Genomic DNA, 26550 nt, shown 5'->3' with positions numbered 1-26550 from the left:
GCAAGTACGGCAGAAATTCTGGGTTATTTTCTTATGTTTATAGCGCTAGTTTCATGGTGATGAACCGTGACGCAATAGAATTTCCTTTTTGTTTTTGCACTTTGCATACTCCACTTATTCCAAACACTCGTGATCATAGGGGTTGCTCCCTGTAAACTCACCACACTTGCTTTCGGATGTGTCGCCCTGGGTAGACAATAAATAGCAGCTTTGCTCAGCAGTTAGGTCCCATGTGATACATGGCGTCTCATTTGGCGGCAGTGCTATGTGCACCTTGGGGACCCCCTTCTTTAGGAGGGATCCCGCTCCCATGGCTGTGTCGACTGTCCCGGGTTGATCCCACCCGGAGAAGAACACACAGAATTGGTTTGTTGCAGCTTCCACGGGAGCAGGAGTTATAGGACAAAAGGCACATATATGAAAGGAACGAGGTGAGAGAAACTAAGAGCTGGGAAGCCAGGGTGAGGCTGACAAGGCGGGAGGCGAGGGTCTGGGCGCATCTCGCTGGCGGTAATCGTGCGGGACTGTCCACATCAGGGACTGTCACCGATCGGGACCCACCATCACCCCTCTCGGTGGCCTGGAAAGTGCACCTAGTTTTACTGGTTCATCCTCAGTCCTGCTTACGCTTGATGCATCTTTCAGTCACCCCCCTCTTTGTGTACGTGCGGGGTTTCGTCTGTTTTTTCTTATCATTCTTAATAGTGAGCTGCCCAGACTCACCCCTAACGTTGGGGTTGGCAGACACACGTCCCGATCAGAGCCTCCACCAGACGTGCCGGGTGCTGGGCCCCCTGGGCCCCCTCCTCGTGTGTTCAGAGCGCCTCTCCGGGCTCTGTGGTGGGGGCTGGTGGTGCGGCAGCAGTGAGACTCGGGAGCGTGTCCCATACCTGGAAACGGTGTGTTTACCTCTCCTTCCGTGCTCTCCCCGAATCCTCACACCTGGTTTAGACGGATCCCAGGAGAGAAAATCCATGGGCTTTCTCTCCATCCCAGGATGGTTGGTGGCTTTCTCCTTAATCTAGTCTTTCTCAAGGGCAGGTAACAAACTGTTAGTGACATAACTCATGTAAGTTTTCTGAAGTACCTCTTTTTCCCTCTCCTTTTCTACTTTGGGCATCTCTGGTCATCCAAGTAAATACGGCAAGGTTAACTCCTGTAGCAGGGAAAAGGCAGACGTGTGCCCTTTCCTTTCAACTGCACGTAAGTCAGAGATTACACACTTAAATCCCCTCAGAAGTAAATGGCAAATGTTCAGAGGCACGCCTTAATTCCTGAAGATGCTTCCGTGTGGATCCACCTTCCTCAGGACACATAGAGGCTGAGCATGAATGGCCCAGCTCAGGGGCAGATGTTGCATTAGTTCCAAAAAGACCTTAACTCCAGCTTGCCCAATGCTCTTTGTGTGTGTGTGTGTGTGTGTGTGTGTGTGTGTGTACATGTGTATGTCTGTGTGTGTGCCTGCATGTATGTGTATGCGTGTGTGTGTGCGCATGTCTGTGACTCAGAACGAGTGAGACGAGCTTTGGAACAGACTTGGGCATCTTTCTCACTCATCCCCCCCTTCCCCTTTGTCCGCTTATTTTGAAGCTTGGATCCGAGTCCCGGCTCTGGGGTTTGCCTGGTCTCTGCCTCACAGCAGCCAGGGCTCCGCGGGGAGCAGCGCGGGTGCCCGGAGCACAGCTGCCCGGGGGCTGGAGGGGGCCTGACACTTGCCTGGCAGTGCAGGGACCTACGCCGTCCTTGAGGGGAACCAAAGTTGGGGCTGAGATGCTGAGAGACAAAGAGAATGAGAACATGGGGAAGGCTTCCCATTTCGTGTATTGACGGTAACACGGTGCCGAAGCCCTTGGTGCAGGGCCTGGGCACTGGGCTCTCGAGCCAAGTCACTGGTTCCTGGGTCGGTAACTGCAGACCCTGGAAGGTTCTCAGACCCCGAGGGCGGATCATGATGCCTGGCTCACTTTTGGACAGAGGCCACCAGAGGAAGGCCTGGGCGCTGCAGAAGGTGGGGCTGGTGACTCGGGACCCCGGCTGCTGGGAGTGAAGAGCAGACAGTTGGGCACCGTTACGTTTGGGCGCCTTTCAGAGCAGGTGGAGAGCTGAGCTTCTGAACTCTCGCGCGAGGATGTTTTTCCCTTAAAATAAATCTCCATGGAATTATTTTTGGTGCATGTAAGGGTGATAATTTTAATGTTCCAGGCAAATTTCAGAGTAAGCTTTATGGCTTTTCGAAGGGAAGCTGTTGCGTTTGGGGTGGCCAGTCTTTGTTGTGGAGGGCTGTGGCACACGAGGGCACATCCAGCAGCCCTGGCCCTCCCGGTCGTCATGAAAACCCAGAAGTGCCCCCCCCCCCAAATACCCCTGGAGGGCAGTGCGGCCCTCAACTTAAGAGGCTCAGCTCTAACCGCATCTGATAATGTGTATCTAGGACTTATTCAGCACCTCCTGTGTGCAGGCACTGTTCTAAATATCACCCTGATCTTCACAAACCAGTACTGTTGACTACTTGTACATTCCTGTTACCCCCACTGGACAGATGAGGAAATCAAAGCACTAAGAGATTACGGCACCCAGAGCTGGGACTCAAACTCCAGCAGGCTAGCCTCAGACTCCGAGCTGACCTGCTGCACCTCACTGTTCTGGGCCATCTACCTTAGATGCCGTCTGTGTTTTCAGTTGTGTGTATGTTTTGTCTGAGTGTGTTTAGTCTTTAAAAATCCTTAATTCTGAAAAGTGAGATGTTTCTTTGGGTTAACAAGTCATCACTTTACCTTTCTGGAAGGTTCTTCCTGTGGACAAGCTTGGGGGTTGCTGCATGGAACCACTTTGCAGATGCGTTTGCGTGTGTCTTGGTAAAGATGCGTGTGTCACGGGGACCAAGGCACCATAAGGGAACAGTGATGATCTGCTTTGTTTTTCCGAAGTGTGTCAGCACAGTAAGTCAGTATGATTAGCTGCTTTAACTCGAGGTGTCAGGCAGTGTTCCTTCGTCACTTTGCCTAATGGTGATATTGAAGCTAAGGAGCTTCTTAAAAATGATGAGCTCTCAGGCCTGGTCGTGACCTGTGGTTCTGGAGTCAGCCCTTGGTTGGAGCTCTCAGGCCTGGTCGTGACCTGTGGTTCTGGGAGTCAGCCCTTGGTTGGAGGCTCAGCCCTGCCCTTCACAGCCACTGCACTTGGGGCAGGCCACTCAGCCTCCCAAGTCTGTCCCCTCGTCTGTGAGATGAGGAAGGGAAGGGGACTCCCGTCGTGGGTGTGGTGCAGCGGACGGAGAGGAGAGCGCCGGCACCCTGCCCCGGGAGCTGCCCGTCGTGCTGCTGGAACCCTAGCCCCGGGACCCAGGGCTCTCTAGGCAGACAGCACCCTTTCTCCCCACACGTCCTCATGGGAAGTTCCGCTGGAAGGAAGGCCTGCAGTAAGACTTCAGCTTTCCGGCGGGGCTGGGACTGTGTGGGTCAGACAGGGGCTGTGCCCAGGCACTTCTGTCTCATCGAGGTCCTTCTCCACATCCGACTGAGCGCCGATGGGGCCGCATCTGCTAGGGGCCCAGATTAATAGCTCAGAGTGATTGCTCAAAGGGAAGGGCTCTGGCTTGCCTCTGGTAATTTTGTTCATGTGTATTATAGGCCTTTACATTTTTTACTTTATAACAAATGCAACAAATCTTTACTTAAGATTTCTCATCACTTGGAGTTGAAACAACAAGTCCATTTTGAGCCTTATTCAGAGAGTTTTAGTTCCAGCAGCACTTAGAGTTTTCTGTTATTATCAGGTGCTTTCAAAAATTAGGCCAGGTCCATGGCAGGGACCTGAAGAACCTTCTCCCTCTTGCCAGGTACCTTCACGGAGAGGTTTTGTTGCTTGGGGTGTGTGTGTGTGTGTGTGTGTGTGTGTGTGTGTGTTTTCAAAGCATACTTCTGATGAAACATCCTCTGTAACTAAAAACGAACTGCTGATGTGCACATGGTGGTAGCTCCTGACCTTCAGACTGGGAACGGCTGGAGTGATGCCACCGTAATGCCCTATTGGAACCATCTTTTAAAGTCATTGTGATGCTCAGTCTGCTTATGGGTCTTTGAGGAGAGAAGTAATAGGTAGATGGTCCCAAAGATTTTCCCTTTTTCCTTTTTTGATATACATTTCCCAAGGAGAAGTGTTTTTTTTTTTTAACATCTTTATTGGAGTATAATTGCTCTACAATGGTGTGTTAGTTTCTGCTTTATAACAAAGTGAATCAGTTATACATATACATATGTTCCCATATCTCTTCCCTCTTGCGTCTCCCTCCCTCCCACCCTCCCTATCCAAGGAGAAGTTTTGACTTCCGTGTCAGCCTTAAGATGTTCTAAGTTACTAGTGGAAAACATACACGTACTTAAACTGCCCAAGGATTACTTTGCTGAAATTCTTAATTCTCATTTTATGAAAGAAAAAGCTATTTTTATGACGATTCCAGTTCCTCAGGCCTGGTACCTGAGGCCAGCTAAACTCTGAGGTTTTATACTTTTATGGAGCACGTGGCCTTGTGGCTGTGGGATGGCCCCCTCCCCTGGGGTGGGGCTGTCTTCTCCCGAGTCAGACGTCTTTATTGCTGGGCAGAGCTTGGGAAGAGGTATGCAAGCTGGGCCTTCTCAGCTGTCACCTGCCCATTTACTGGGACAGGGCCGTGGGTGACCGTCTATCAGGACAGGACCGTGGGTGACCCTCTACCAGGACAGGGCCGTGGGTGACCCTCTACCAGGACAGGGCCGTGGGTGACCCTCTACCAGGACAGGGCCGTGGGTGACCCTCTACCAGGACAGGGCCGTGGGTGACCCTCTACCAGGACAGGGCCGTGGGTGACCTTCTACCAGGACAGGGCCGTGGGTGGCCCTTTTCTTCCCTCTCTCCCTGTTTTGCATTTTTCCTTAGTGTTCATTGTCAGTTGTCTGAACTCTACATAAGTGTCCCCATGAAAACAGGCTACCAAGAGAAGTTCAGTCAGCTTGCTCCAAAGATGTGTCTTCAAAATTAGAATTGCCATTATCTTAACAAAATAGGAGCCACAGATTTCAGTACCAGATTTCTTGGTGTCTCTTCCAGCTATGGTGTTTCTTGTTTACTAGATATTGTGCATTTTTCTTTGTTATTATTAGAAAAGATACAGTAAGCTCTTCAATACAGGAGTGATGTACTGTGAGAGCTTTGTGTGTGTTTTTAAACTATAAATGAGAAAGAAATTGTAGTTTTGAATTATTGTTGTGATAAAAGTAATAACAGCTCATTGACAGTCTTGAAGAATGGTATTAAGGAGGGGCACCCAATCAATCAGTATTGTATTCTGTGTGAAAGAGAAATTGTGAGGGTCTCTATTGATGTCTTCAATACTCACGTGTTGGAGGACGTGAAATGAAATTCTCCTCTTTATAAGCACTTAAGAATTTCATCAGGGAAGACAGAAATTCACACTTGTGATCAAACTGAAAAATTTTTGATCTCTTCATGGTTTTATCACAGAGATGATGTGATTTTTGTCTTTTGTTATTCAAATATGTATCAGTTAAGAAGGTTTTGGCTGCAGGTAACAGGACACTGTGGCTCACATAGGCTGAAACAGAAGGCTGTTATCTGACATCTCAGGCCTGGTGGGTACTTCAGGGCTGTGACCTCCCCACCCCCCGCCCCACACTGCTCTCAGCTCTGCCCTCCCAGGAGATGGCAGCGAAAGACGTGGGCATCCTCTCCAAAATCACACTGTCCACCTGTGCCTCTTCAGACCCAGCGCCCAGCAGGCCCCCTTGCGCCTCCGTGGCCAGAATTGGTCAGCTCTCCATGCCTCGGGCTCTGGGGGAACTGGTCAACAGTGTCTCAGCTCCAGCTGCCATGGCGAAACACCACAGCTGGGGGCTTACACGACAGAAATGTTGATTTCTCACAGTTCTGGGGGCCGGAGGTCTGAGATCACGGTGCAGGTGAGGGCTCTGTTCCTGATTTGCAGACGGCCGCTTTCCCACTGTGTGTTCACATGGCAGCGAGAGAAAGACAGAGATATAGAAACAAAGACAGAGATATATAGGGAGAGAGACAGAGAAATAGACAGGGAGAGACAGAGACATACATATATAGAGAGACAGAGAGCTCAGGAAACTCTGGTGTCAGTCTGTACAAGGGCACTAATCCCATCACGGAGCCCCACCCTCCTGACCTCATTGAACCCTAATCACTTCCCAGATCACCCCTCCCCCCCAACACCAGGTGACTTTGGGAAAGGACACAGACATTCAGGCCACAGCAGAGTGGTAGCCTGGTACGGCACCATGTCATTGCAGAGCTGTTGACAACACTGCTGGTGACAAAGGGCCAGGCAGAGGCTTTGCTGAGGGCCATGTGTAAGAGCTCTTGGCCTCAAGGTGGGACTCTCACACATCATGTAATGCTTGACCCCCTCCTTCCTCAGTGTCGCGTGGGAGCCCGCGGGAGACGGGAAGAGAGTCATCTCATTGGCTGACAACCACATCCTGCTGTGGGATTTGCAGGAAAGCTCCAGCCAGGCTGTGGTAAGTAACAGGAATTACACAGTTTTGGTTTTTTGTATTTTTTTTTTTTTTAAAGATTTTTTTTGATGTGGACCATTTTTAAAGTCTTTATTGAATTTGTTACAATATTGCTTCTTTTTTTTTTTTTTTTATGTTTTGGTTTTTTGGCCGTGAGGCATGTGGGATCTTAGCTCCCTGACCAGGGATTGAACCCACACCCCCCGCACTGGAAGGCGAAGTCTTAACCACTGGACCGCCAGGGAAGTCCCTGTATTTTTTTAATTTGACCTTTCAGCCAAATTCAGAATACATTTCTTGATCATATATGTTTAGAATTTTGACATTGTTTGTGAAACAATTAATGAACAGACTGAATCATCAGTCAAAGAATTGAGTGATTGTCTCTTTCAGGCAAAAGCTGTTTGGGATTCAGGCCTCAGGGCCATGTACAAATAGGACACAGAACCCTGGACGTTGACAAAACTCCCCCCTTTGGCCATAATTTGTCCAAAAGAGTTAGCAGGATATCCAAAATTATAGTCTTCTGTTTCAAGTATAAGTCTTTTTAATGAATGGATTTTCAATGTGTATTTGGTTAAAATCACCTTTCAGGTAGGAGCAGTCATGTAGGCAAATTTCCTGGTTGTGAAAATAATGGTTGACTGTGACCCAGTGACCTTTCAGCCTGCCCTCCTTTCATTCACGTGTGTACCCGGTCCTGAGGGTGTAGCCGTCAGGCACATCAGCCATCTGTCCACGGGGACGCTGGAGCCCTGGCCTGCACACAGGCTGTCTCTCCGTCCCGTCCCCACCCGTCCTGTCAGGCACCCACATGTCACCCTCAGATCCTGCCACCGAGGCTGAGAGTAGCTGTCTCCACAAGTTCCCAACCAGAAGGTTACGTCTCTCTCAACAGGCCTTGTTCGTTCCCAGACCTGTTTAATATTTAGCAGCAACCTTCTTGGGAACCAGTTTGGCTTTCAAATATTCATCACTTTGAATGCTTTGTCCGTCATAGAGTAAATACTCTGCCAATTGGTATATTTTCATATATGATCTCTTAAAGTTTCCTCTTATAAAATGTGTTTTTTACATGCATTCATAATTTCATTGCATTTGCATGTCAAAGCGACAACTTTAGAGAGAAAACCAAGACATTTGAAATGAAAGCTTCTAATGCCACCCACTCAGTTGGGCCTGGGGCCCAACTGCCACGGGCTCACGGACGGTGTCTCTTGGACAGGTTTCTTCAGTGAGCTTGCATCTCACCTTATCCACTTGTTCCCGGGATGCGTGGTCAGCACCTTCCCATCGTGGTACCCACAGTGTTCGTAAAGCCTGTCTTCACCCTCTGGGTGAAGAGATGCGTGAGTGATGATTTATCGCTGTCGACACGTGACCCAGAAGGCAGACCCTTCACAGTATGGGGTGTCCTGTCTGAGTCTTAAAGCTGCATCGTCAGAAGGGTGTCTCCCAGGCTTCAATGTGAACTTAAGAGTATAATACTTCAGAAAAGAAATCACTATTTTTATTAAAATTAAAAAAAAAAAAAAGGCACATCTCTGTATCATGGAGTAGAACACAGATTTCACCCAGACTTTCAAGCTCAAGCAGGGAACTCGAAGGAAACTGGCTGCCTCCGGTTGTCCTCGTGGTGGCCCCCGCAGGTCTGGGCAGACACTTGCACAGTCCCCCACCTTCCAGGGGGACTTGCGAGGCCGTCTGGCCAGAGTCCAGGGGCCCCTCCCGTCCCCTAACTCCAGCCTACCTCTCGGTGGGGTGTTCCTCCAGAGCGCACTTGAGGACAGAAAGGGACAGTGCTTTCCTATGGAAGTGCCGGGGCTCGAGGCAGGCTCGGGGCGGGGAGCCTGGGCCTGGTCCAGAGGATGCTTGGAGCCGCTGAGCGGCTGCCGCCCCGCCCAGCAGGAGGCACCAAGAGGAGCCGCTGGCGTTAGGATTCGGTGGCTCCCGGGGCCCCGACTTTGCGGGCCCCGTCCTGTCATCAAAGTGTGAACACTTCTTCAGACCCTCAGTCATCTCAAAATGATTTTATGGTGGGGTGATTAATCTGTACCTTATTTTCTGCAGAGACCAATTTCGTTTTCTCTCCCCCTTTTTTATCTGCTGTCAGCAGTTCTGTCGATACCACTTCGCGACCCTCGGCTGGAGTATTTAATACTGAAACCTTCCTATCGATTTCGACCATCTTCATACCCGGCTCCTCAATTTTTTTTCTTATTGTCTGAGGATATTGCCTTCTGCGGTGAATCTAATCTTATGCTCACTGCATCATTACCTTTTGCAATTAAATTGGAGGCTCTCTGCCATTTATAATCGTTAGTGGAGCCCAGGGGAGGCCTGGGGCGGAGGTTTCATGGGGTCCTGGACCCCGATGAAGGCCAAGGCAGAGCCTCCCTGTTTGGGTCTGTGCGCGTGCATCTCTGGGTTCTAGCTCCTTTCACTGGCTGTGGAAAGAAGCAGCTTCTCCTGAGGTGCAGGGACGGCAGAGCGGGAGGAAGGGGGCCCGGTGTCACCCACTCAAGGTGCAGGCCTGGGGGCAGTTGCCCACAGGAGCACTTCTTTGAAGGGAGAGAACGGGTTTCAGGGGCACAGTGTGTTTTCAGAAATTTCTAGTCCAAGGTTTACAACGTACCATAGGAGGCCCGAGCACCGGCAGATGCGGCAGCAGGTGGTGACCGGAGAGTCATTCCATGCAGCCGTGCCCGCTGAGCCCGGAGCACAGAGCGTGCTTGCTGTCTGGGGACAGAGCACTGGGCGGAGGCTGAGCCCCTCGGGACCAGGGCAGGGGCGGGGCGGGCCTGGTGGTGCGGCCCGGGCTCCCCGCTTCCTCGCCCGTGGCCCTACCTCCCCCGGCTTCCTGGGCTCCGAGTGTGGCCACAGAGAGGAGGGAGGCTTGCTCAGCGGGCCCCCGGTCAGACCCCGCAGTGCGGTCCTGGCAGGCTGGGTGCCCGCAGTGCAGCCAAGGCCACGTGGCCCCGCCTGGGGGCTCGTCTCTGCCTCGCCCTGATGGTCGTGGACACGCCCATCCTGCGGACGCCCCAGGACCAGGGCCTCACTCCCGCCCCCCAGACAGCAGGGGTCTGGACAGAAGCCCTAGATGAGGGTGCGTTTCTGTCACTCAAGCCCCTGGTCCCGCTGGGGAAGCAGGTCCTGGTGTCGCCTCCCTTCTTATTTGCAGGGCTGAGGTTTTTCTTTTTTCAGCAGACTTTATCTTTTAGAGCAGTTTTAGGTTCACAGCAAATCTGAGGGGAAGGTGCAGGGATTCCCCATACCTCCCTGCACGGCCCCCGGCAGACGGGGCAGTCACTACAGTGACGAGCCCACACTGACCTGTGGCCCTGTGTCTGCGGATTTGGACACGTGTGCTGACGTGTATCCACCATTACAGATTCATACAGGGTGTCTTCACTGCCCTAAAAATCCTCTGCTCCACTAGCCCTCCCTCCCTCTAAGCCTGTGGCAACCACTGATATTTTTACTGCGCCTGCAGTTCTGCCTCTTGAAGAGTGTCCTAGAGCTGGGGTCATACAGGGTGTAGCTTTTACAGGCCGGCTTCTTTCTCTAGTCATTGCATGTAAGGTTCCTCCGTGGCTTTTCATGGCCTGACAGTTCGTGTGTTTTTAGCGCTGAGAGATATTACATTGTCTGCAAGCTTCTTCATTTTGATAAAGTTCAGTGTGTGAGTTTTACAGATTGTGCCTTGGGTGTCAGGTCTGAGGACTCTGTGAACAGCCTTGGATCTTGAAGGTTTTCTCCTGTGTTTTCCCTAAGGGTTTTACAGTTTGCATTTTACATTTCAGCCATGGTCCATCATGAATCGGTGTTGGTAGACAATGGCTGTACCCTCTCTGGGGGCTCAGGCGAGGACAGAGTCTCGGGGCCTTCGCTGTCCTGGGTGGGGTGTCTGTCTGGAGCAGAGCAGTTGTCGAGAAGTTTCCTGTCTCTCGGGGCTGCCCTTCCTGGCCCCTGGGCTGCAGGGAGCAGCGTTCCTGGAGCTTTGGGGGTCTGTCCCCAGGGGTGTTTCTGGGTTGGGGCCCATGGGGGAGAGAAGACACAGACCCTCGACACTGTGTGTTCCTCGTGCCCCAGGGCCCTCCCTGGTCAGCCTGTTCCCCACCTGTGTTTGTTCTGTGTATAAAGTCCCGGGTTTTTGCTGCACTTGGTGGGAGCTATAAAGAAAAGTGCATCCGCCACCCCCCCCCCCCCCCCCCCCGCACCGCCCTCCCAGCCGCAGACGTCCCTGAAGGGAATTTGAAGGTCACAGCCCTCCTCTGGGCTCCTCACTTCCCTCCCCACGATGTCTGTGATGCCTGAGGGCGTGACAGCTCTTGCCTCTAACGAGAGAGGAAAGTCCTGCCGCCCCAGGCGCCTGGGGGACATCGCTGGCTGGGGGCTGACGAGGGGCCACGGGGGCTCCCTGGACCCACTGTGCAGGCGTAGCCAGGACCCACTGAGGCTGCAACAGCCCGCCCTTGCTCACTCATTTTAAAGTAGCTCCTTTAAAGAGAGGCACAGACCTTGGATCGTGTAATCTGACCCCTCGCTTCACAGGTGAGAAGAGTGAGGCTCAGGAAGCAAGGGACTTTCTGAAGGTGGCCTGGGTGACAGATGTGGGTCTGCAGTTCAGGCCCGCTCTGCCCCGTCGTCCCACAGAGGCGTGTACTGAGGGCCTCTCGTGCACACGTGCCCAGCCGGCACTCCTGCAGAGCTTGCGCTTGGAATCTGCGTGTCTTGGCTGGGCAGCAGCATTTTGTCCTGTGAGCGTGGATTGGATTTTGGGAAACAGTCAAAAGTTATTTGGAGCAAAATCTAGTAAATAAGATAGTTAAGCAAGCTTTATAATGTAAAGCTAGTTAGTGGAAACCATGTTCAAACTCTCTGAAAACTGGTTTTCTTTCTTTCTTTTTTTTTTCATTTTTATTGGAGTATAGTTGATTTACAATGTTGTGTTAGTTTCAGGTGTACAGCAAAGTGAATCAGCTATACATATATCTACTCTTTTAAAAATTTTTTTAGATTCTTCTTCCGTATAGGCCATTACAGAGTATTGAGTATAGTTCCCTGTGCTACACAGTAGGTACTAACTAGTTATCTTTTTTTTTTATTGGGGTATAGTTGCTTTACAATGTTGTGTTAGTTTCTGCTGTACAACGAAGTGAATCAGCTATATGTATACATATATCCCCTCCCTCTTGAACCTCTCTCCCCTCCCATCCCGCCCATGTAGGTTATCACAGAGCACCGAGCTGAGCTCCCTGTGCTATACAGCAGGTTCCCACTAGCTATCTGTTTTACACATGGTAGTGTATGTATGTCCATCCTAATCTCCCAATTTGTCCCACCCTCCCCTTCCCCCCTCCGTGTCCACATGTCTGTTTTCTACATCTGTGTCTATTCCTGCCCTGCAGATAGGTTCATCTGTACCATTTTTCTAGATTCCACGTACATGCATTAATATATGATATTAGTTTTTCTCTTTCTGACTTACTTCATTCTGTATGACAGCCTCTAGGTCCATCCACATCTCTACAGATGACCCAATTTTGTTCCTTTTTATGGTTGCGTAATATTCCATTGTATATATGTACCACATCTTCTTTATCCATTCATCCGTTGATGGACACTTAGGTTGTTTCCGTGTCCTGGCTATTGTAAATAGTGCTGCAGTGAACATTGGGGTACATGACTCTTTTTGAATTATGGTTTTCTCAGGGTGTATGCCCAGTAGTGGGATTGCTGGGTCATATGGTAGTTCTATTCTTAGTTTTCTTTTTCTTTTTTTCTTAGTTTTTTAAGGCACCTCCATACTATCCTCCATAGTGGCTGTATCAATTTACATTCCCACTAACAGTGCAAGAGGGTTCCCTTTCTCCACACCCTCTCCAGCATTTACTGTTTGTAGATTTTTTGATGATGGCCATTCTGACTGGTGTGAGGTGATACCTCATTGTAGTTTTGATTTGCATTTCTCTAATAATTAGTGACGTTCTCTTGATGTGCCTCTTGGCTAGCTGTATGTCTTCTTTGGAGAAATGTCTATTTAGGTTTTCTGCCCATTTTTGGATTGGGTTGTTTGTTTTTTTGATATTGAGCGCATGAGCTGTTTGTATATTTTGGAGATTAATCCCTTGTCAGTTGCTTCATTTGCAAATATTTTCTACCATTCTGAGGGTTGTCTTTTCGTCTCGTTTATGGTTTTCTTTGCTGTGCAAAAGCTCTTAAGTTTCATTAGGTCCCATTTGTTTATTTTTGTTTTTATTTTCATTACTCTAGGAGGTGGGTCAAAAAAGATCTTGCTGTGATTTATGTCAAAGAGTGTTCTTCCTATGTTTTTCTCTAGGAGTTTTATAATGTCTGGCCTTACATTTAGGTCTTTAATCCATTTTGAGTTTATTTCTGTGTATGGTGTTAGGGAGTATTCTAATTTCATTCTTTTACATGTAGCTGTCCAGTTTTCCCAGCACCACTTATTGAAGAGACTGTCTTTTCTCCATTGTATATTCTTGCCTCCTTTGTCATAGATTAGGCGACCATAGGTGCGTGGGTTTATCTCTGGGCTTTCTATCCTGTATCATTGATCTATATTTCTGTTTTTGTGCCAGTACCGTACTGTCTTGATTACTGTAGCTTTGTAGTATGGTCTGAAGTCAGGGAGCCTGATTCCTCCAGCTCCATTTTTCTTTCTCAAGATTGCTTTGGCTCTTTGGGGTCTTTTGTGTTTCCATACAAATTTGGTATATAGTAGCATGTATTTGTCAGTCCCAATCTCCCAATTTATCCCTCCCCTGCCTTATCCCCTGGTAATCATAAGTTTGTTTTCTACATCTGTGACTCTACTTCTGTTTTGTAAATAAGTTCATTTGTACCCTTTTTTTTAGATTCCACATATAAGTGATATCATATGATATTTGTCTTTCTGTGTCTGACTTACGTCTCAGTATAACATCTAGGTCCATCCATGTTGCTGCAAATGGCATTATTTTGTTCTTTTTTAATGGCTGAGTAATATTCCATTGTGTGTGTATATATACCACAACTTGTTTATCCATTCCTCTGTTCATGGACAGAAAACTGGTTTTCTTGTGCGACTCGTAAAAAGGTATTCCAAAATATTTTGAGCAGTGTCTGCATTGTTACCATAATAATACCTTTAGAGCCACAGCTCTCAGACAGCAGTCATTTGAATTTATGTTTTAGGATATTTGCTTAAAAAAAAGAAGCCATGACCTCTAAGAAAACATGGATTTAGTAACATGTCTTAATATCATAGCTTAATAGCTGCATATGCCTTTTGGTTTTGTAAATATTGGAGACAATGAGTAGTTTTTAATCTTCCAGGTGGATCTTGGAAAAAATCATTAGATGCAGAATGGGCTGAACGGAGGTGTTTAGCTAGGAAGTGTTCCCTGAGCTCGCAAAAGACTTCTTTCTATAAGAAAGAGTAAATGTACATTTAGAAACTAAGAGTGTGTGAGAAAAAGCAGCTGCTGAGCTGGGAGGGCTGACGTGCTTGTCACTGACATTGGGGTTGAATGCCTGCCGTGGCCACACATCCTGGGGTGTGACAAATACGGAGATATTGTCTCTGCTTTTTTGTAGTTTGCCACCAGTTACAGGGGCTGTAGTGTGCAGATGAGCCTTTAATTCAGATGTTCAGGTTTTCCTGGAATAGGCTGGGGCAGGCGTGGGCCAGCGGCTAAGGGGACGTGGGGGACTGGGGACACGTGGACATGGGAGAAACACTGACAGTTGAGTCAAGTCCCACTCGCAGTGTGACCTTGGGCGAGTTGCTTGGCCGTCCAAGCCCCAGCATCCACATCTGTAGAGTAGGGCAGTTTAACAGTAACATTATGTGAGGACAACATCCCCCATGGTGCCTGGTGCGCTGGGAGCGGTCGATACAGGCCTGATGGAGGGATGCATGGATGCGTGGACAGATTAAGCGGCTAGAATACGCGGTCTCCACAAGTGGATTACAACTGAGCATCGGGCATCGTGGGTGTGTCGGTTAGAATGCATTTGGCTGCAGGACTTAAGAAGTGACTTAGATAAAGAGGAGGTTTAATCATCTGCTGTAACAAGAAACGTGGAAACAAAGCCCCTCTGGGGTTGGTTAATTCAGTGTCTCAACAGCAGAGGACCCAGATACTCTGCATGTTTCTGCTCTGCCATGTCCACGTGTCACTGCTGTCCCCCGTCATGACCGCAAGGTGACTGCAGCGGTTCCAGGCATCACATCCAGATTCCCACCACATCCACAAGGAGAAAGCAGATTTCCTTCCCACGTCTCCCTTGGTTTGTAAGGAAAGCCTTTCCTGGAAGTCCCTCTGTCCCCTTTTCAGGCACGACTGTGTGTCCAGGTCTAAACCCGTCTTTGGCAAGGGGAGCAAGCCCGTCAGCCCTGGCTCAGGGCCGTCTCAGTCCCCGGGGGCTCTGCGGGGTCTGACGGGAAGAGAGGCTCCGGTGGTGGTGGCGTCTGCTGTGTGACAAGCTGCTGTCTCCCGGCAGCTTGGGCCGGGGCACGCGGTGGACTTGTCCGTGTGGACACTTTATGTCTCCTACGCTCGAAAAGCTGAAGCCCTGCTGTTGCTTCGCCGAGGCTCTCCTTCCAGAGTGGGTGCGGTGGCACTCGCTGTCCCCTCTGGTCCTGCATCACCCTTGGTGCTGAGGAGCACGTGCTCAGTCCCGCGTCCTCTTGGCCTGCCCCTCCCCAGGTCTGGTCCCCTGTCGGCGCCGTGGGGCTTGGTGGCAGCGGGTGCAGCTTTGGTCTTTGGAAACATCCTGCCTCCCTTGAACTGCTCTGAAGCTTCCAGTCACAGCATTTTGTTCATAGAAGGCTCCTCTCTCGCTCTTGTCCTGCACCGGTTACTCCTTCAGAGAGGATCTGGGGAGCCTTTAATCATTCCTTCTGGGCTGGGAAGCACTGAATATTTCTCTTTAATGCTGGGAAGCGGAGTACCGTGTGCATCGCACCCTCTGCAGTTCTTGCTGAGTTCTGTCTCCGTGTCACCAGGAAACCAGAAACAGTGATTGATTAACCTTACAGCTTGCACCATGCTGGCTGCCCTGAGTAGCACCTTAAAAATGGATGGTGAGATCTCTTCCAGGTTTTCATTAAAATCTACCTTGCAGACTTCTCGGCACCTGTGGGCATGGCGTTTCGTTGCCCTGGTGTTTCCTGCACTAGGGTGTGCAGTGGAGCTGGAACTGGAGCTGGTCCTGTTCTGCACCACGGCTGTGTGGCCCAGGGCGAGGCACCTACCCTCTCTGTGAAGTAGGGGGCTGGGCAGGGGCCGTCTCTCAGCTGCTGAGTTTATTCGGAGTCTCCGCTGCCTCAGGTTAACACCTTATCAGTTATCTGTGCTTCCTAACAAATGACCAGCCAGCTAGCGCTTCCCGCTGCCCGCCGCGGCCATCACGTGGTTTCTGCGGGGACAGTCAAGAGTCTGCAACCTCGAGTCTCTCATGAGGCCGCAGGCCAGGTGTCGGTGGGGCTGGGGTCTCATCCGAGGGCTCTACCGGGAGGACCTGCTCCTGAGCTCACGGGCGTGATTGTGGCAGGATGCGGTTGGACCCAGGGCCTGGCTTCCTCGCGGGCTGTTCCTCAGTGTGGGTTTTGGAAGCAGACAGTGCTTGTTAAGTTTTGCTGGTTTAACTTCTGCTGGAGCCCTGATGGAGTCAGAGGAGAGCAAGTGCAGAGAGCTTTGCTGGCAGCGTCGTTTGTTAGGATTCGACCTGGGTGCTTCGCGCACTGTTACGGATTTTCCCCACTTGGCACACTTTATGGTGCTTCTCACACCAGCCTCTTCGAGAATTCAGTCTGCTGGGTTTATAGCGCCTGTCTTCTGATGATGGGACCTTTATGTGTTTATGCTTCTGAAGAGTTTGATAATGAATCCACGTGTTTGATAGAAAATTAATTAGAACACTGAATGTTGATTAGTTAGAAAATATACTGAACCTTTTTTTAAGTATAGCTGGTTTACAATATAGTGATTCACAATTTTTAAAGGTTATACTCCATTTATAGTTATTATAAAATACTGGCTGTATTCCCTGTGTTGTACACTACATCCTTGTAGCTTAATTTTATACATAATAGTCTGTACCTCTTAATCCCCTACACCTATATTGTCGCTCCCCTTCCCTCTCCCCACTGGTAGCCCCTAGTTTGTTCTCTATACCCATGAGTCTGCTTCTTTTTTGTTATAGTCACTCATTTGCTGTATTTTTTAGACTCCACATATAAGTGATATCATGTAGTATTTGTCTTTCTCTGTCTGCATGATACCCCCCAAGACCATCCATGTTGCTGCAAAAGGCAGAATTTCGCTCTTTTATGGCTGAGTTGTATACTCAACCGTTTTATGTACCTGATTGTTGACACTAAACTAGTCTTCAGTAAACTGAAATGGCACCTGTACATGTTTCTTTTGGCTAGTTTTTTTTTTCCTAAAGGAGAGGCCATAAAACTGTTTCTTGGTTGGTGCTGTCAATGTGGATGTTAAACGTCCAGCCACAGCTGGAAAAGCCAAAGCCCAGTGTGGAAAAGCTCCCCCTGTTTGTCTGATGCTCGCTTTAGGCCCATTTCAGGGTATCGGGCTCTGTGCCGCCGCTCCTCGGGAGGCTGTGCCTGTCGCTGCTGCGGGCAGGGCCGAGATGCCCTCTGCCCACACCGGCTCTCACGGGCCGTCCCTTGTGGTTGAGAGTCCAGGTCCTGCGTCGTGAGGCTCCTGCCACCGTCCCTTTCTCCTCCGTGGCTTTGCAGTGGCCGCGCCGTGTGGTCCCCTCTGCGTCCTGCCTGGGGGCCGGGCCTCCTCCCTGTGACCTGTCCACGCTCTGTGCCCCCCACGTGCCCCTGAAGGCGACGGCACCCCTGCTCCTGGGCTGACTTGCCTCTGCTGCTCAGATGACGAGAGAAGGAGAAGCCGTGGCCCCTGATGCAGGGGAAAAGGGGTGGGGCCCCTGCCTGTCATCAGAGGAGCAGCCCCTCCGCCGCCCCCAGCCCCTCGGCCCGTGCTGACCCCTCCCGGCGGGCTCCCCACCCGGCTGAGCCGGTCCACGTCCTCCGGGAGGTTGGGGGTGAGTCTGAGGGTCAGTGGGGTCCCCCGTGGGGCCCCCTCGTGGGGTGTTGGGCGTGGGCGCTCCGTGGGTGGCCGTGAGGGTGCTGGCCTGGAGGGGAGGCGTTGGGACGGCCCTGGGTTTGGGTCCCAGACGTGGCCCTCTCCGCCAGGCTAGCTCAGGCCCGGTTCTGCCCAGGTGGCCTGAGCCACGGCCGTGCCCGGGTCCCTCTCAGAGGGTCCGCAGGGCGAGGCTGGTGTTCAGGGTAAAGTGAAGTGAATCACGGAGGGTCGAGTGACCTGAGGGCCACGGACGAGCCCGGAGCCCTCCTACCTTCAGATGCCACCGCGTGATAGGCTTTTGTGCATAAGATCGCAGGTGGCAAGTGGGAGGGCCGGTGGGGCAGTGGGGTCGGGGGCGGAGGGGGCCCTTCTCCCAGGCTCACACCAGGGCCCGGCCTCAACTGTGCTGGTGGTCTCGAGGGTCTCCGCCGTCCGTTACCTGTTGGGGTTTAGTTAACCCCCGTGTAACGGACGCCGAGATCCTCGCGGCAGGGAGGGGAGGGCACGCGTCTGAGCACACGTCCGGGTGGGTTGCAGCCATTTGTCCTTCTCCACCTGGGGCGGGCCGTGCAGACCGGCTGGCCTCGTCCTTGTTGTTGGAGGAAGCCAGATGTTGGAGCTGCTGCGTGTGTTGTCTTAAGGTTCGAGCAGATTCTCCCTAATCCCACACTGGCCAGTCCTGTCTAATAGAGGCTCTATTAACGTGCCTTCTATTTTTTGCTGCGTTCAGTTTTATATTTTTTTTTTCCAAATAAGGTTCAAGCATTCTTGCCTTCTAAGGGAAGGAAACAAAGACAGAGCTTCCTAATTATTTTCAGTAATTATCTTCAACGATAGCCTGTACAAGATATCCTCTTAAATGCTCTGAATAGAGTTCAAATTACTTGTGTTTTCTTCTTCCTTTGAAAACATCACCCAATTTGCAGCTGGCCAGTTCGGCATCCCTGGAAGGGAAGGGACAGCTGAAGTTCACAACGGGGCGGTGGAGCCCGCATCACAACTGCACCCAGGTGGCCACGGCGAACGACACGGCTGTCCGAGGGTGGGACACGCGGACCATGAGGTCAGTGACGGCCCGGGCCCGGGCCACGCCCCGAAGGCCCCTCCCCTCCCTGCCCCCCCACGCCCATCCACCGGGGCTCGTGTGCTGAGGCCACGTGGCTTGTCTGTGCTGGCCTCGGTATTGTGGGAAGTCGTACGCCTCGTCCTCTTTCTCCGCCCCATCTTGAGTGCGCCCGTGCTGTGGGTCTGCGCCCCGCCCCGGTGGTCTTGTTCCTGTGGGTGCCCTTCGGCGGCAGCGGTGGTCTCCGGTGGAGATCAAGCTCAGGCTTTTGTAGCAGCTCAGGCCTGAGGTGGTGACCGCAGCCTCTCGGTCTCCATGGTCGGCGACCACAGGGTGAGGGCTGCCGTCCCCTGGTTAAGCATGTGGAGCTTGACCATCTCTGCACCTTCAAGATGCACACCCATGGGGTAATCATAGTTTGTCATTTAAGTCATTATACGCACAGCTAGCGCTTCTAATGGGACACAGGAGAGCCGCTTTTCTGTGCCAGGTGTGGTGTTGACGGCGAAGGAGTGGCGGTGTGCACACTGTTGTCATGGCAACAGGGCCCTGCAGTCTTTTTTAAGATACAGTTTATCCCCTCAGCACACGGTAATTTATCACTAAGCTGCAAAGACGGATGTCGTGAAATAGCTCATGTTGCCTTCGAGGGCGGGTGCCCAGCTTTAAATCTAGGTCCACGGCCCCTCTGAAAGCGCAGGGGGTAATCAGTATTCGACGTGTGTGTGTGTGTGTGTGTGTGTGTCTGTGCCGGGTGCTGGGGGGGGCGGTTTGTTGGGTTTCCTATCAGAAGCTGAAAGCTGTGGGCTTGGATGTGGGACTGGAATCCATTCCTCCAGGGCCTGTGGCTATCTTTTCCCGTTTTCATTGTTCTTTGAAGGATGTGAAGATTTCGGTATCTAGACGAGAACCTTGAAGACTGACATTACAAACCCCAAAGCCAGGGGGCAGGAGGGGCCCTGGGAGGCAGCACCCTGCTGCCCCCTTGCCCGCCGTCCCTGGGGGGATGGGCAGCAGGCGACCCGTGGGCTCTTCTCCTGGGCGTTGTGTCTCTTCTGCAAACAGCCCGGGTGTTGGTGCTCTCAGTGCTGCTTCTGGAACGTACTGTGCTTTTGTATTCAGATCGCCGCCCCCAGAGCCCCAGGAAAGCCTGAGTCGATACTCTGTGCCTGTGTGACTCCCCCCAGCTCCCTAGGACCTTGCTGGGCTTAATTTTATTCATTTCTCTGTTTCACTCGGAAGATCTTAAGGTTCGGGTATCTTATTTTAGGAAAAAATATTAGGCTACTGGGAAGGTTCAGGATGTAAAAACCAGTTCAAGATTTAAAAGTGGTTTGGGGCCAGAAAACCCAACATGGGAGAAAAGATGAAAAGGACTGAGGTCATCTGGCGTGAGATGGGACTGTGGAGACCTCGGTGCCGGGAGAGGGAGCTGGTTACGGGAGCAGTCCCAGTAGGAGCCGTGCAGAGCACGAGGTCCAGTGTTTGCAGGAGAGGTGAAGTCACAGCCGAGGGAGGAAGTGGAGAGGGCAGAGTGGACGGGGTGTCTCGCGGGGCCGACTGTGGGCCTGGCGGGGGCCCCTGTCCATCCTGCTGGGACACAAGCTCTTCGTCTGAAGCCACTGTCCTGCCTCAGGTGACCTGCACCTCTGGTTTGCGTTTGTGATATCAGAGGGGGTCGCTGTAGGAGATGGAATATTCTGATTCCACACCCTGCAAGGAGCAGCCTGGAGGTGGATGGTGGGGCTTCAGTTAGGTCTATGCGTGCATGTGTGCCCGCACCTCTGTGCACACTGGTGCACACACGTGTGGGTGTGTACACGTGCATGTGTGGGCACAGGTACCCATGCGTGTGCATGTGTGTATGGCCGGTGTGTGCATGCGTGTGCACTGTGTACACACGTGCAAGCACGCACATGTACGGGCACGCGTGAGCTCTGAGCAGCGGTGTGGCCGATGCGGCCCCCGCGCCCACCCCCGCCCAGTGTCGGTAGCCGGGTTGTGTGCGAGGATGAGGCACAGGCCCAGCCGTGACGAGCACTGTTTCCTTCGGTGTCTCTATAGCTTTCCCAACTTTTCCTTCCTTGTCTCTATCTCCCGACACCACCAGCGCTGTATTCCACTTTCCACCCCCCTCCCTTTTCCTTCTCCTGTCTCACTGCGTCCTTCCGGACGCTGGTCAGCCTTTTTGTCCGGAGTCTGTCTCTGCTTCTCTGTGGCAGTCTCGTCCCTCCGGATCGCTCTCACCCTCAAGATTCCAGGTCACACCGTTGAGAGCCGCCGACCAGCCACCCTTCTGCAGGGGCGCAGGCGTGGCCTGCGCACAGGAGCGCCCGCCTGGAGCCTGCGCTGGATGGGGGCCGGGAGAAGGTGCAGGGGGCAGTCACTGGCTTCCCTCGTCCCACCTCTTCCCTGTGCCCACCCCCCTCCGCCCCTGCACAGCCAAATCTACTGCATTGAGAGCGCACACGGCCAGCTGGTGCGGGACCTGGATTTCAACCCCAACAAGCAGTACTACCTGGCCAGCTGCGGGGACGACTGCAGGGTGAAGTTCTGGGACACCCGCAACGTCACCGAGCCCGTCAGGACGCTGGAGGAGCACTCCCATTGGTGCGTTTCTGGCGGGCCGCTTGGGGGAGGGGCTTAGGCAATGTATTTTGCTCATTACTTCACCGTTTGGAAAGGCACAAACCAGCTTAGTTTGTGCTGCTGTGAATCATTCAATCAACCCCGTTTTATTTTTCCTAAAGAAACACTAATTCCAAATCTGAATGTTTGTGATTCGTAAGCATAGGAAAAGAAGAAAAACACTAGATTCTGTTTTCTCTTGAAATAGTGCCGGTTCAACTAGGCAGACGTGAACGTGCACAGATGTTCACGTGGCCCTGTGCACGGTGCAGGGAGGCTGGGAACTGCCCAGCGCCTGGCAGCAGGGGATTGGTTAAGTCCGTCCAGTGGCGTCATTGCAGCGGGGACGCTGCTCTCAGAGGGCTGTGTGTAGGGACGTGCAGAGTGCCCAGGACTGGCCACTCTCCCGGAGACGTTGTTTTTATGTACATACCATGTGCTGGCTACTCTTTGCTAAGTGAGAGAGATCAAGTCATAGAAAATCGTGCGTAGTATGAGCCAGTTTTCATTCAAATAAAGCATGTTGTGTGTACATGCTTGTGTGTGCTTGTATGTATGTGTGTGTGTGCTTGTGTGTTTGTCTCCATGCGTGTGCTTGTGTATGTGTGCATGTTCGTGTGTACTGGTGTGTGTATGTACGCTTCTTTGTGCATGCGTATGGGTGTGTATGCTTGTGTGTGTGTGTACTTGTGTGCGTGTGCATATCTGTGTGTGTGTGTGTGTACTTCCACCTGAATGCTGGAGTATGGGTTGGACAGCTTCAGTGAGTGGCTGTAATTCCTGCGGTCCGGGGAGAAGCTCCATCCCCTGGCCCCGAGCGGCAGTCCGGCTCTCCGCTGTCCCCTGGGTCTGCTGGCGGGCGGCCCAGCTCAGCAAGCTCCTGGGCCTGTGGGTCAGAAGGAAGCTGGGCCTAGTGACCCGACCAGAGGGCAGCCCTTGGGAGGCTGCCCTGGGGTTTGACCTATGTCACAGGTTCTCTCTAGTCCGTATTTTGCCTCTTGGGCAGTCTTTGCCTGTAGAATTCGGGAAAGCCTGTGTGGCTCCTGAGCGGTAAACCTCCCCCCGGGGTCTGTGCTACCATTTGGTCTCCGTTAGTTGGGATTTCTAGGGTGTCAGAGCCGTGCCACGAGCCTGCCCCTGCTGGAGGCCGCCCAGGGACAGACGAGTGGCTGGGACCCGGCCTCCCTGTCCCCCGCAGGGTGTGGAGCGTCCGCTACAACCACTCCCACGACCAGCTGGTCCTCACGGGCAGCAGTGACGGCAGGGTCGTCCTTTCCAACATGGCGTCCATCTCCTCCGAGCCCTTCGGCCACCTGGTGGACGACGACGACCTGAGTGACCAGGAGGAGCGCCGTCCGGAGGAGAAGTAAGCGCTCCCGGTGCGGGCGGCCCTCGGTGCGTGGGCGCGGCTCGGTCCCTGTGGCTGGTGTCGGGCGTGTCCACCCGGCAGGTGCGGGCTGCGGGCCGTGGAGTCGGGTAGGGCAGCCGCGCCGTCCGCTGTGGCCTCTAAAACGCGTGTCTGTCCACATTCTTACTGAGCGTCACATGTGAGGTTGTAAGGACCGTGGCCCGTCTGCAGCCCTGGGGAGTGAGAAGTGACCTCCGCCGGCCCTCGTGACACCCTGTGGGAGAGGCAGTGGCGGGCGTCCCTCCTCGCCGTGCCGTCCTGGATCGGGTCGTGGACTGGCCACCCTCGCTGGCAGGTGTCAAGGCGGGGACCTCGGGCCCAGACCCGGCCCGGCCCCCCCGCACTGCTTCCCCCGAGACGCTGGGCGCCGTGCGGGAAACCTCGCTGCCTGTTCCCACAGCCTCACCGTCTCGGCTGAGTATTTTCCACGCTCTCTCCAATCCTAACTGCTCTGCTTGGGGGCTCTCTCTTCACAGTGGGGTCGCGCCCCGAGACTTGTGGGGTCCTGGGGTTCGGGGCTCACACAGGGCGGCCTGGTCCAGGGCAGCGGGGGCGGGGTGAGCCCGTGTCCTTTGTCAGCAACGTGGGTGTAAAGGAGACACGTCTTGTTCCTGGAGCAGATGCACCTCCGTGTGTGGCGGCTGCTTCCTGCTGTGACTCAGACGCTACCGTGGAGTCGAGTCTCCCGCCTCCGGGGTGGGGGGGGAGGGGGAGGTTCTGGGATAAAACCCTGTCGAGCCGAGCGGTCTGAGCCGTAAAATACGAGAGGGGTTTGTCGTTCTGTTCGGAGACTCTTCACACTGTTCTGCTGTCTGATTTCTTCCTCTGCCCACCTGAGTTGAGCCTAGAGTTCCTGTGTGAGAAGCTGGCTGGTGACAGTCTACCGGCTGTCTCTCTTGACGCAGTCATTTTTCTGTTCAAACTCGGTATTTAGATACAGTTGCAGCGGCTTCAGTCCGGCGACCTGCCACGTGCAGGGCTTGGGTGTTTTCTACTGTCCTCGCTTCTCACGGCCACGCAGGCGTCCGAGCCCCATCTGTACAGGGGACAGAGCTGGTGGCCCCTTCGTTGGCCCCGTGTGTTAATCCAGGGGTCCTGCCTGCACGCGGGCGGCTTCAGAGAAGCTCACTAGGAAGGAAGGCGCGTGTGGCCGGCAGGCGTGCCGGGCAATGGCACTGGCGCGAGGTGCCTCCACGGTTTCCCGCAGGCCTGCTCCTGGGGTTGGTCCCCATGTCTCAGTGAGTTCAGGAGAATGGGAGTCCCCTGAGGACTTGTATGCGGTGTTTGTACCCGGGTGCTCGCTGGCCACCGCAGGCTGGCTTCCTGGGAGGGTCGGGCCGTGGGATGCGTGAGGGTCCGAGCCAGGGGGCACATGGGGCGGGGTGTCTCCTGGGAAGAGTCCCAGATTGCTGAGAGCTCCTCCGGTAGAGAGAGTCACGAAATGGGGAGAAAAGTGCCGAGGAGGCCCTGCTGGATGGAGAAGCAGCCCGGCGCATGGCAGGCCTGTGATCTCGGAGGCCCAGGCGGGCAGCCCGGCTCCGCGAGCTCCCACGCAGGGCCGTGCACGTGAGCACCGCCCGGACAGGCGTCCCAGGGAAGGGGCGAGTGACTCCCATTTGAACGGGGTGCCGGGAGATGTCACAGCCCAGGCCAGGACCTGCCGGCCTTCCAGCTCCTCACCCTCGTCCTGAGCAGGGCTCCCCACGCCCACCCCAGGGGCTGTGCTGGCCGGTGCCCAGGTCCCTCTGGCAGACGTCACAGGAGCTTTGGCCGCTGTCCACTTAGCCCCGTGAGTGTTCCCCAGCCACTGTCCCCCGAGCCCGAGCACGTCCTGCTCCAGAGCCGAGGAGGGAGGCGTCAGGCGGTAGGGGGCTCCCCACGAGCCCTGGAGCCCCACGGCTGGGGACAGGACGGCGCTGGGCTCCTGCGGGGGCGCCCCCGTCGGCCCCCTCGGCTCCTGGGAACCGCCCATCGTGCAGGTGAGAGACCAGGCCTGCTGCCACCGCCGGGCCGGGCGCCCGCCTCGCTCACGCACGCGTGTCTCTGGTGCCTTGTAGGAACCAGGAGCCTCCACAGGACAGCGTCATCGCCACCTACGAGGAGCACGAGGACAGCGTGTACGCCGTGGACTGGTCCTCCGCCGACCCCTGGCTCTTCGCCTCCCTGAGCTACGACGGGAGGCTGGTCATCAACAGGGTGCCCCGGGCGCTGAAGTACCACATACTGCTCTGACCCGCCAGGCCGTCCTTGGGCAGGTTCCCCGCCGCGGGCAGCCGTGTGGCGGGCGTTGGCTTTCCAGGCAGAGCCCCGTCTGGGAGAACCGGCATCGCGCTCCCCTGACGCGAGCACCCGTGAATAATGACGGAGCGCCTGCCGGCCGACCGCTGACACCTGACGCCTCCCCTTGACGGAAGCAGCAACCCCGTCCCCAGACCGCGCTGGGGCCCCCCCGCAGGCTGGCCTCTGCCTGGTCACTGCCCGCTTCCCCTCTCGCTTTTAGGGGTGTCAGGAGTCTCACTGCGATTTGTTTCCATGATGTTGGCTCGTCTTTCTCTCAAGATGGAAAATGAAATAAAAGGAGCAGGGCCACGCCGCATGGCCTCCAGCTCTTTCTTCAGGAGCTCTGCCCCCGGTATGGCCCCATCACCCGGTCTCTGTTCATTTTCTCCGTCCTGGCCCAGAAAAAAGGCAGACGGGCCTCCCGTGCTTTGTCCTGGTCCTGACCTGCCCGCGCTCGGGCCGTGGCCTGGGGGAGCCCCGGCGCTGTCAGTGACCAGGGGTCTCCTGCCGGCCCTGGGCCCCGTCCCCGGGCGTGGTGCCCCACTGGGTCCTGCCGGCCCTGGGCCCCGTCCCCGGGCCTGGTGCCCCAGTGGGGCCTACCGGCCCTGGGCCCCGTCCCCGGGCGTGGTGCCCCAGTGGGGCCTGCCGGCCCTGGGCCCCGTCCCCGGGCGTGGTGCCCCAGTGGGTCCTGCCGGCCCTGGGCCCCGTCCCCGGGCGTGGTGCCCCAGTGGGTCCTGCCGGCCCTGGGCCCCGTCCCCGGGCGTGGTGCCCCACTGGGTCCTGCCGGCCCTGGGCCCCGTCCCCGGGCGTGGTGCCCCAGTGGGTCCTGCCCCTCTACGCCGCTGGCATCCTCATCACCTGGAGGTCACGCGCGTGTTCCCGGGTCACCCAGCACGCTTACCCGTTGAAACCCCACGTTGTCAGGTGATCCTGAAACTCCGAGCACGGGACTCTCCCCTATTCCTCCTCCCGTGGGTCCAGGGGTCTGTTCTGGGCGTGGCCTCACCTGCCCAGGTGTCGCGTCTGTACCGAGTTGGCTGTCAGGCGTAGTCCTTTTTTCACAACGGACTTCAGCCTAAGAATGGACTCGTTCTAAGCGCTGAAGCCATCTGTCATCCCCGGAGTGTCTGTGTGGTGGTTTCTAGCTGCACTGTGAGCCCAGAGAGGTGCATCTGGGTTTTGTTTCTTCTTTTCAGGGCTAAGAGTTTGTGGGCAGAGTGGGGACCGTGGGTGAGCGGAGGACAGACGGGGCTATGGTGGAGGGGCAGGCAGGGGGTGGTGGTGTTTAAGGCCCTTCAGCCTTTCTGCTTCCAGGGAAGACCTGCGTTTGTAAGGACTGCAAAACAGCTCTAATGAAAGTCCTCAACAAACAGGTGTTTGTTGAGCGCCTCCTGTGTGCCAGGTGCCGTGCTAGATGCTCCAGCTCCGCAGCGACCGAGGCAGAGCTCTGGGCTCATGTGGGGTCTGCAGTCCTGCTGGAAGCCCTGGCGGCTGCTGTAAATCTTTGTG

The 26550-nt window shown here is 54.0% G+C and overlaps 1 protein-coding gene across 4 annotated transcripts in view; it reads left to right on the top strand.

Annotated features, from left to right (window-relative positions):
* The window catches only part of EIPR1 (EARP complex and GARP complex interacting protein 1), an 89329-nt gene extending 63948 nt beyond the window's left edge, over positions 1-25381 (top strand). For all 4 annotated transcript variants that reach the window (XM_068564648.1, XM_068564647.1, XM_068564649.1 and 1 more), the window contains 5 exons: positions 6440-6539; positions 18589-18725; positions 21168-21335; positions 22552-22719; positions 24819-25381. In XM_068564648.1, coding sequence (XP_068420749.1) covers positions 6440-6539; positions 18589-18725; positions 21168-21335; positions 22552-22719; positions 24819-24993 — 748 coding nt within the window. In that variant the 3' untranslated portion in view covers positions 24994-25381. The remainder of the gene's footprint in view (positions 1-6439; positions 6540-18588; positions 18726-21167; positions 21336-22551; positions 22720-24818) is intronic.
* The last annotated feature ends 1169 nt before the right edge of the window (positions 25382-26550 follow it).

The sequence above is a fragment of the Eschrichtius robustus genome, chromosome 15 (genome assembly GCF_028021215.1).
Source record: "Eschrichtius robustus isolate mEscRob2 chromosome 15, mEscRob2.pri, whole genome shotgun sequence".
Taxonomy (NCBI): domain Eukaryota; kingdom Metazoa; phylum Chordata; class Mammalia; order Artiodactyla; family Eschrichtiidae; genus Eschrichtius; species Eschrichtius robustus.
Note: the sequence above shows the minus strand (reverse complement) of the source record. Positions and strands in the feature narration are given on the sequence as shown.